Source organism: Spinacia oleracea, chromosome 4, assembly GCF_020520425.1.
Source record: "Spinacia oleracea cultivar Varoflay chromosome 4, BTI_SOV_V1, whole genome shotgun sequence".
In the NCBI taxonomy this organism is placed as follows: domain Eukaryota; kingdom Viridiplantae; phylum Streptophyta; class Magnoliopsida; order Caryophyllales; family Amaranthaceae; genus Spinacia; species Spinacia oleracea.
In genome coordinates this window covers 169439851-169451023 of record NC_079490.1, presented here as the reverse complement: position 1 = coordinate 169451023, position 11173 = coordinate 169439851, and the positions used below count along the sequence as shown (strand labels likewise).

Sequence of the window (11173 nt, the reverse complement as noted above, 5' to 3'; positions counted from 1 at the left end):
GCTTTCTTATCCTTCTAACCAGCATGGCAGCCTCTTCCTCATCTGGTTCAGATTCATCAAGTTCCTCAGCTTTCAGTGCGAGTCCTCGGTTTCTGGAGCTCTCAGGAACAACAGCCCCAAGATGCAGCTCATGAGTCATCAAGGAACCAGCAAGTTGTTTAATGTTGAACTTGGTAAAGTCCTTGGTCTCAAACTGTGCAGTGACCTTTGTTCTCCAACGATCATCTTGTGGCATACTCCTTAGATCTTTCTTACCTGTTCATCAGTGGGAATTATTCTACCAAGAGAAACTAATTCATTTGTTATGTTAGTAAACCGAGTAAACATCTCTTGAATAGTTTCTTTTGGAAGCATTTCAAATCTTTCATATTTGGACATTAAAAGATCAATTTTGGAACGCTTAACTTCATTAGTTCCTTCGTGGGTTACTTGTAGTAAATCCCAAATCTGTTTTGCATTCTTGCACCCCATGACTCTATTGTGTTCATGGGGTCCAAGTCCACAATGTAAGATTTTAACAGCCATAGCATTTATCTCATATTTTTCAAAATCTTCTTTTGCAAATTCAGACATTGGTTTAGGAACTACCTCATTATCTGCATTGGTTTTTGGTACCTCAAAATCTCCAATTTCTATCACACGCCATACTTGGTAGTTTTCAGCTTTGATGAATATCTCCATTCTGTTCTTCCAGTATGAGTAGAACTTGCCATTGAACATAGGTGGCCTTTGTGTGGAATAGCCTTCTTCCAGTTTCTCTTGTGAGTTCATACTATCAGGAATTTGACTCAAACAGGGTTTCCTGTGATTCTAGTGAGTATTGGCTCTGATAGCAATTGATATTCCAGTAGGAACACACACAAGAGGGGGGGTGAATTGTAATTCGAACTTTGATAGAGTTTCTTTTCAAAACCAAGGAACAGTAAAGGAACTGAGAGCAAGAAAGACTAAAATAACAATTGTGAGAACTTCTTGACACTAATCAAGAAGAGAATTTCTTTTATTATAGTAATACCTCGATTACAATAACTCTCTAACACAAGTTCCTCTCTAACTCGTGTTCCTCACAGTAATCTACTCAGATTACAACTCTCTCTTCTTCACTTTCTCTCAGACTTAAACTCAAAGTCTTTACAGGATAACTCTATCCTCTCTAATAAAAAATACAATTCGGGTTTAGATAACTCTAGATATTAATAATGCTTTTGTATATATAAGGAACTTAGGAACTCTGAATTAACTAGGACACAAACTGATTTTAGAAAATCTTTGATAATACGTTTTCAGGAAAGCAAAAACTCTTAGAATGTTTTTGTAGCTTTAACTAAAAACGATTTCCCTTTTATAGAGTTTATCCCTAGGGTTAGTTCCCTTCAAAACCTCAACTACTAACTGCCAGCACTTTGGTCTCCACGTCCCTTGACTTGAGGAACAAGGGGAAGACCACTTCCCACGTTCAACCACAAAGCATTTAGTGGTTTTGACTCAATCAAACTCTAAAAGATTTTCTTTAAAACAGATTTTTATTTATGTTCAAAAACTTAGGAGAATTTTTAGGAAAATAAGTTTTGCTTAAATAAAATAAAACGTAAATCTATTTTATATTAAATATGTAAAACTTATTTTTATTTAATTAAATGTTTTCCATAAAAATTGCTTCCAGTAAAATAAATGTTATAATTAAATCACAAGTTCCTTGAGTACCCTATATACCAATAGCATAATTAATATTTACATAAAATTCTAAGTACAGTAGACTACCTAGACTTTTAGGTATTCCCTTTGTCTGGAACTTGCAACTCAGAAGCTTTAGACGTTCCAGCTCTGGAACATTAATGAGTTCCTCTCTTGTTAACACAGTAACTCGTGGCTATGAGTCTGTAATCGTTCTTGTGGACATGAAGAACTCTTGATATGTAAAATGTGTTGCTCCTCTTGTGACTTCAAAACTAGAACTGATATTGTTTCCAGCTCAGGAACTCCAGTAGCTGTTCCAAGTGTAAATCAGGAACTTCAACATCTGATTCAAGTTCCTATCCTAATAGGAACTTAGGCACTTACCTGTCTAAAGTAATTAGCAACCACAATCAGGAAGTTTGCAATATATGTGTGTTATCAACGAAAACCTAGGAACAACATACACCTTAATGGTATAAGTGTCATAGAATTTTTTTTTAAAGCAGTGCAGGGAGATTACAGTTATAACCTCATATTGTGATTTTATAATTTGGAACCGAATTGACTAGACCCGAATTACAACCCGCTACCATTTCATATCGCTGCTGATTGATCCACACTGTATGAAACTATGAACACAAACCAATAAGAACCAAAATGATAAGAACTCGAATTAATATGAACTAGAACCTGATATATCTTTGCTAAACCTGTCCAAACCGCCCCATTTCCAATCGTTATCCGATATGTACCCGACCCGATATGATCCGAACCTGTTACAATCTTGCTAAACCTGTCTATAACTCGATGTGTTCCAACTTGACCCGGCCCAATTATAATACGATCCGATATGAATCCGACCTGATATGAACTCATGCTTAATCAACCCAAACCGATCTGACCTGTTAATTTTCATACCCAATTCGTTAGCAAACAGAACTCGTTCCAACACGAATCTATGGCCCGATCTAAACCCGATCCGTTTATCCGAATTAACATCCCGAACTCCAGTAGATAATTTGGAAACCAATGATATTAACTTTCGTTAGGAATTTTGTACGTTTCATCCAAGGAAAACCTTTCAAGGCATTTTCTTAAGGTGTATGTTTGTTAACTAGGCCCCGAAAGCTTGACTGTCTCTTGGGTGCAGTCCAAGCCCATAATAACAAATGTTTGACACGTCATCTAGCACGAGGCATACTAAATTGTGCTATATACTTCATCCGTTTCGAAGTAATGGTTACTCTTGTTATTTTTCTTCAAGATTTTCAATGCACACTTTTAGCAATTAACATTCATGAACTATTTGTCCAGAAAATAAAACAACACTTCCACATGATAATATCTGAATGTTTAGCTATAAAAATATTTGTAACATGTATTCCCCTTACTCTTGTGTCACATTCGCACATGCACACACATAGAGAAAAAAACAACAAATATGTCACTTACTCCGTGTTTGTCAATACTTAATTGTCAGGCCAAGTTTAATATTATATTAAATGGGTAAAATATGAATAACGTGACATGTGCTCTGACATTTTAATAAATACCAGACCTTTTTTTTTTACAAGAATTGGTATTACTGATTTCTTGCAATTATAACTTGAAACAACATATTTACTACTTCATTGATGATCACCGCCCATTGTTTCATTCACCATTTTCATGCAATCCCTTCGTCCCTATTTGATTGCTCCATGTACAAGTATAACTTTGTTAATATTTGGTTGTGTAGAATTGGGTGGTAATGGAGCAATCTTTTAATTAATGGCAATCTAAAATGAAAATTAGGGCAAACAAAAAGGTCAAAGGAGAGTATGTAAGTACATCTAGCATGATAACTTTGATGGGGATTGATTATTATTATTTTGATGGGTAATTTACTAATGAATTGAGATTTGCATATCCAGTCCTCAAATATTCATTGAGAAATGCCAAGCATCTATGAAATGTTATTGAACTAAAGAAAGTTACAAATTGGGTTAGCAAGTTCGATGAAATTACCCAAAACGGTAAGGCCCAAAGTCTATTTTTCTGCGTAAAAGCAGTTGGCCCAGTTAGGAAGAATGGCAACAAGCCCAGTTCGGAAGAATTGCTCCAGGCCCAGTTAATGGTTTGGTTTAACTTTTGCAAAACAAGTTCCTGTCTAAGAGTATAAGACGTATTACTTCAACAAAGTTTGGCCCAAATAAATAACCAGATAATCATCTTTTCTCAACTAAGTTTTCTTTGAGACTTAAAAAAACTTCAAAATGGTTTCATTCACTTTATTAAGAATCGAGAATTACTTCACAAAAAAAAAATCTATTTTCTATTTTCCTATTTTACCTCCTTGGCTCCTTATACGCTACAAGAATTTGTATCTTTAACGACAACCTAATTACGAGGAGTTAAAATTCCGTCGTAAAAGTCCTTTTGCGACGGGCTAACAACCAAACAAAGACGGGAACAACCGTCGCAAAATGTCTTTTACGACGGGGTTAACGACGGGATTTTCCATTAACGATGGCCCCCTTTTATGACGGGTTCGCGACAGAAAATCCCGTCATTAATCAATGATTATTGGCCTTTGGCGACGCGATTTTCCATCGTTAATGGTACAACTTTTTGCAGTGATATTATCGGTTATTGTAAGATAGTAATAAATTGACTTGAAAAAAGCATTCACTTTGTTAAAAGATTCGTAAAACAAGAATTTCTACTATGTAATTAACTGATGAGAATTAAGGTGTTCAATGAAAGTTAAGGTGTCCAATGAATGCTTTAATATTTTATCAAAATTTGTGTCCAATGATTATTTCAACCAATTAAATTCATTGGGTCATTTAATCTTTCACACCTTTTTATTAGACATTAAATTTTTCTCATTTTCCAATATCAAAATTTTGATTAAATTGAAAATATTATAAATAAACGTAATTTGCCCTTGTTTAAAAAAAAATAGAGGAATCTCGATACACATTAATTTATTGTTAATAAACGTGTAAAAAATCAAATGTAAAGAACATAAAGAGACGGAAAGAGTACATGCTAATTTACTAGGCCGTGTAAAGATGAAGCCATTATGGAAAGAAACGTACAAATACAGAAATTCCTATTTGATTTCGATTTGAGACAATCGACTAAAAGATTGTGGATCATATCTCAGATTTCTGTACATGTTTAATTGTGAAAAGATAGCACATTGGCTATTGATTGTACCATCTCATTAAATTGCTTTAGTCAAAAGAAGTCAAATACACTATTTAAATCAGATTCTGAAGATCAACCAAATCAGAAGAACAATCAAACAATATATAGTCACCCCCCAAATTTACTGCACATTCATTAATTGCCTTTAAAAAGCAAACATTGAAACTTACAACTTTCTGAACCAACTTACATAATTAGCAACTTTTGCTTAATTATAACCTAATAATAAGCTAATTAAGCATATCAAAAAATACTAATTATGGCAATACAACCAACCCCCTACCTAGCTAACTCTGAAAACTTATGGATCAAAAATACTACTGGGTGTTATATTTTAACTAGTTCGGTTAGTGAAAGTCATGGGTTGGTAACCATAACCTGAGATCAAATACCGTCTAAATCATTTAACCTTTGTAGTCGACTCATTAATTGTGGTTGATTTAAATGGCATCATTGTTGTTGTTGTTGATGATGTGTTGTATTGGGTACCTAACCCCAGATGCAAGTACTCTTTGCTGTTCTATCTGCATCATTTAAAGAAAATTAACTCAATTAATACCCAAACAAATACCAACTTGAAAATTAATGCTTCCTCTGATCATTTAGAAAACATAGTCATAAACTATGACTTTGACCACTGTCTACATGCACCATATCACAACAGGATAATTATTTTACTTAAAGTACAATTTTAGGTCAGATAAGGTAAAATATTTTGGCATATTTTTTTTGGTGAATAGAGTGTACGTCCATAACAAAGGCTAAATGATTCAGGCTCTGGTTTTGTTTACCTTATTCTTATTGCTTATTAGATCAGACCAGAAATGTATACAACTACGCCGTTCTCTCTCTCCCTCTCTCAAACCCTAGCCTCCATTAGTGAATTCTGAAGGGGCTTTCATCGATTTTATTGGTGGAAAGCCCCGATCTTTTTATTTTGTTGTTCTTTTTCTAATTTTGTTTGAGTTTTAGGGTTTTAATAATACTTCCTCTTTGTACGAGGAATTGTTCTCCCTCGAAAGACAGGGTTTTTCTTCACCTTTTAGGGAGAATTTTCTTAGGTTAGAGGATCCTAAATTTCTGGTGTACGAGGGAGAATATTATTTAATTTCACAGGAGAAATTGATTCAGCGATGAAGATTTGTGCGGTGTCGCAGTAGATGTCAGTTCTACATCTACAATCAATTGAATTTGATTTAATTCAATATCAAAATTACAACAGATCAAAAGACCCCCTCGTTGAAGGTTGTATCAAACAACGATGTGTTAGAGGGTATACAATATGTTCGATGCACGATGATCGTAGTTTTGCAGAAAACGAGTTTTATTTGATTGATTTGTTATGTATTTGATAGATACAGATTTCTTTTGTAGATGTCGTATGACTTTTTATTAATGAATTAATTTTATTTCACAAAAAAAAAAAAAGATCAGACCAGAAAAATTAGATCATACCAAAAACTAGAAGAATCAGACCAAACAAGGTGATTTGAAGAGAAAAAAACCGACGATCGATCCTAGGTTATGAGTAAACCATTATTCATCATTTTACATGTGACTTACGTAATAACTCTGGGCATCACCCGAGACTCTAGTTTTAATTATTCCAATAATGCGAAACACCCTAATGTTTTAGGCCCTTAATTAATCGGTACGAAATAATTACACTACAAGAATTTGTATCTTTAATGACAAACTAATAACGATAGGTCAAAAATCTCATCGCAAAAGTCTTTTTCGACGGGGGCTAACAACCAAATAAAGACGTGAACAACGTCGCAAATGTCTTTTATGACGGATTAACGACATGATTTTTCATTAATGACGGCTCCCTTTTATGACGGGTTCACGACAGGAAATCCCGTCGTTAATCAACTATTATTGGCCTTTAGCCGAGATTTCCTTTCGTTAATGGTACAATTTCTTATGGTGTTATCACATAAAATAAATTTTAGGAAAAAAGATAAATGAATTTTAGTAGGATAACATACTTGAAAGAGTTCATGCAGTTTGTTCTTGAGATAGCTGTACTCGTGCTCCAATAGATCCAAGGCTCTTAAACATCTAGATTAACACAAAACCAATACATTAGGGTATGCATTAGTTATTATATTAGTAATACTTTTTTTTGAAAAACTAGTATGACATTTTTTAACTTTAACCTTTTTTACTAAGTCGTGCTGTTATGAAAAGGAGAAATTTAAACAATTTTACGTGAAAAGTCACGAAAAAGAGAGGGATAAAGAAATACCCAACACGGTTATTCTGTTCAGAAGCAGCACGAAATGCAACACATACATTTCTAACTCTTTTAGCTCCGATGCTCGAACTGCTACCCATGAACTGATTCAAATGCATCCCTATTTTCTTGTAGTCTGAAAATTCTCTATCCATTCTTTTTTTTCAATACATATTTCATGCAAAAAATAAAAAGAAAATCATTAGCTGATCATTAATTAATGATAGAAAGTCAAATTGAAAGTAATTACTCGTAACAACTAACAACTTAATTAGGAAAGAAAATCGTTCTCACTTTGTTTTTAAATACTCACATCGCAACACTTGTGTTTGCTTCGTTGGTTTTAAGAATGTTTGTGGGTAGTACATAAAAATGAATAATTTAATGTCCAAATGAGGTTAATGGTGATATGCTAACTCTTTATGTGAGGAAAATAATAAAGAATTGGTGCAAATTAGCTAAAAGAACAAAGTAGTAATAATACATTAGTGGTATCATGTCAAAAGAGAAAATTATCTCAAGTATTCAGAAACGGCAGAAAGAGACAAGTGTTACAAATATGCATAAACTACAATAGACAAGTTTACAAGTATTCAGAAACGGTAGAAAAGACAAGTGTTACTCAGTATATGTATTCATGCAAAAAGAGACAAGTGTACGTCACAAGTATCCAGAAACAGAAGAGCATTAAAAGGAGTATGAATTAACGTTCGTTTCTCATAGTAAAAACATGTAAATACTGACTCTTATACTGTACAATAGCCCCTAGTATTATGATACGAAGTACTATTTGAAAATAGTGAAATCATTAGATTTTATGAGTAGTAGACTTTTAGACTTAAACTTGTTGGGTTCTATCTTCTATGCAGTTGTTGTGAAATTAAATACGGAGTAGCAAACAATAAATGTACGGAGAATTACATGGTTTTGAAAAATAATAATAACCATAGAGGAATTAATTAATCAACTACTAAGTACATTACATTAAGTAATTAGAGAAAGAGATCGAGGGAGAAAAATACAGAAAAGCTCGAAGATTTCGGAGAAGCTTCTCGGATTCATGGAAGTAAATATTGACAACTTCTGTAACAAAGTTTGGAGAGCTCTCATCTTGGAGTTGTTGCAATTGTAAGAATTGTTCATCCAACACTCCCTACATTAAATACATAAAATATAAACATTTCATAATTAAAAAAAAAAAAACACTATATAATAACGTATAGAAGGAGGAGCACGGAATATAAGGGAAAGTGTATAGGTTAATGCTCCGTTCGATTGGACTTATTTTGACTGAATTTATTCATGTGTGAAAATATCTGGAAAAAAACTTATTTTTACAGAACAGAGCCTAAGGCTTCGTTTAATTTGACGATAAATATTTTTTTCCTGGAAAATATCTTTCTAGGATAAACACAATTCTAAATAGTTTTCTTGTAGTTCCTTACAAGAAAGTTAGTAGTAGATGGTTGAGGGTGGATGGAAATGAATAAAGAAAGTGGAGTAAGGAGACATTTCAAATAGAAAATATTTTCCACCAATTTACATAATTGGACTTTTCTTTTTTACACTCCTAACGGAAAATGACTTAAAAGTGAAAAAATTATTTTCACATGAAAAACATTTGACACCAAACCAAACACTTCTCGAGAAAAAACGGATAATGAATATAACAACGAGAGCGGCGTAAGTAGTAAAGGATGTAACGTACTTGGTGGAAAAGGAGAGCGAGTAAACGATTCATATCGGCGCGCAGCTGTTCAGCGGCCAAGCCAAGCATCCACAACGGAAGACCCGTTTTGAAAGCTTTAAAATTACAAGTTAATCACTTTATTAGTTACGTTCTTGCAAAGGAGATTAAGAAAATGGAATTTATATTAGCAAATAACTTTGAAATATTTGGTTTGGTTTTGAGGGTGGTTTTATTTTGGCCTTTTGGGTTATGACTTTCTAGGGCTTTTTGTGGTGAAATCTTTGAGTATGTTTGTTTTTTTGGGGGGAAGTGGGAAGAAGGAAAGAGTGAGGGGATATATATATAAAGCGTGGATCATGTGGCCAAGGGATGGTCCTCATTAAACAATAATCAACTTCTCATTATTCCCTTCTTTTTTTTTTTTTTTCAAGTGTACAATATTACAATCTCGCCTCTGGATACACTGTTTGGTTCAACTAAATTTGGATAGAATAACTTTAGTCATGTACGTATACCTTTAAAGTTTACCGCGTGTTTATTATATAACACTTTTATGTTTGTAAGTTGTTTATTTAATTATAGACCTAGGGTACGTCCATTCTTTCTCGAATCTCAATATTTACCTAAAATTAAAACTCATGGACTTATCTAAACTGAAATTTTTGACATGATTGGATCGAATTAGTATTTATAAAACCTAGTTAGAAACTATATGTTAGATTTAGGATTTCAGAAAATAGGAATTTTGTAATTGTATTAATAAATCAGCATATTACAGCTTATATAAGAGAGCAGAAGTCTAGAATCTTCTGTTTGTTACAATCAGTTATAACAAGTAACTGATTCTTGAAGAATCAGTTAGCATAGGTGCTGACTCATCAGCTAGAGTAACAGCAAGGCAGTCTTGTTATTTGATCATCTTATTGATCATTACAATGCATAAGCTAGATTACAATCTATAATGCTAACAGTCCCCCTCAAGATGGAGTCATAGATACTCCCATCTTGGATAGAAGCTTCTGAAATTGTGCAGATGGTAGTGGCTTTGTGAAGACATCTGCTAATTGTTGTTGAGTAGGTAGATAAGTTAATTGCAATAGCCCCTCTAGAACCTTGTCTCGTGTGAAGTGGCAATCTATTTCAATATGTTTTGTTCTTTCATGGAACACAGGGTTCTTGGCTATGTGTAGAGCTGACTGATTGTCACAATGTAGAGTGATAGGCTTTAGTCCACTTATCCCAAGGTCTGACAGAAGGTTGACAATCCAAGTTACCTCTGCAGCTGCTGCAGCCATTGCTCTATATTCAGCTTCTGCTGATGATTTAGAAACTGTATTCTGTTTCTTAGATTTCCAAGAGATAGGTGAGCCACCAAGTAGTAAGACATAGCCAGTTATTGATCTTCTGGAATCTGGACATGAAGCCCAGTCAGAATCTGAAAAAGCCTGTAAACTGATGTTGTTTGTTGCCTTTAAGAGAACACCTTGCCCTTCTGTATGTGCTAGATATTTCAAGGTGTGGTGTAGAGCTTCAACATGAGGCAATCTAGGGGAATGAAGAAACTGACTGAGTGTATGTACTGTGTATGACAAGTCTGGTCTGGTGTGAGTTAAAAAGTTTAACTTTCCAACCAAGGACCTGTATTTCTCTATATCATGATAAGGTGCTCCATCAAAGTTAGTCAGCTTTATATTCAAAGGTAGAGGAGTAACAACCCTTTTGGAGACATCAAAATCACAGTTTTTGATGAGTTCTCTTGTGAACTTCTTCTGACTTAGTATGATTCCTTCTTCTGTGTATCCAACTTCAATCCCAAGAAAATAATTTAGGTGCCCTAAATCTTTTATACTGAATTCTTTGTGTAGAAACACCTTCAAAGCTTCAAGTCTACTGGAATCTGTTCCAGTGAGGATCACATCATCAACATATACTGCTGCAATGTTGATATCTGTGTTATCTCTGTGAATAAATAAACTGTAGTCAAACTTAGACTGAATGAAACCTTGGCTCTGAAGTGCTGTCATTAACTTTTCATGCCACTGTCTGGATGCCTGCTTCAATCCATATATGGATTTGATCAATTTGCAAACCTTGTTGTGTGGGTTAGGAACACCTTCTGGTACATTCATGTACACTTCTTCCTTTAAATCACCATGCAGAAATGCATTGTTTACATCCAGTTGAAACAAAGGCCAGTTTTTGCTTGCTGCAACTGCAATCAAACACCTTATAGTGCTCATTTTGACAACTGGACTAAAGGTTTCTTCATAGTCAATGCCATACTTTTGATTGAATCCTTTTGCCACTAGCCTTGCTTTGCACCTTTCTAGTTCACCTGTAGACTTTAACTTAACCTTGAACACCCATTTGCA

At 34.1% G+C, this 11173-nt stretch overlaps 1 protein-coding gene across 1 annotated transcript; it reads right to left on the bottom strand.

Moving 5' to 3' along the window:
* Positions 1-4977: 4977 nt before the first annotated feature.
* On the bottom strand, positions 4978-9129 carry LOC110784233 (pseudo histidine-containing phosphotransfer protein 6). The gene is made up of 5 exons (XM_021988661.2): positions 8820-9129; positions 8134-8264; positions 7124-7267; positions 6864-6936; positions 4978-5396 (listed from the first exon to the last, which is right to left on the bottom strand). The coding sequence occupies exons 1-5, from the start codon at positions 8886-8888 to the stop codon at positions 5313-5315; spliced, it is 501 nt and encodes a 166-aa protein (XP_021844353.1). The 5' UTR covers positions 8889-9129; the 3' UTR covers positions 4978-5312.
* Positions 9130-11173: the final 2044 nt, after the last annotated feature.

Bases quoted from the DNA above. Each gene is read 5' to 3' on its own strand.
- LOC110784233 (XM_021988661.2), bottom strand. From the start codon at position 8,888: ATGCTTGGCTTGGCCGCTGAACAGCTGCGCGCCGATATGAATCGTTTA. The intron at 7,268-8,133 runs GTATTTTTCTCC...TTGAAAAAAAAG, and splicing joins CGAAATCTTCGAGCTTTTCT to AATGGATAGAGAATTTTCAG. The intron at 6,937-7,123 runs GTATTTCTTTAT...GTGTTAATCTAG, and splicing joins GAACAGAATAACCGTGTTGG to ATGTTTAAGAGCCTTGGATC.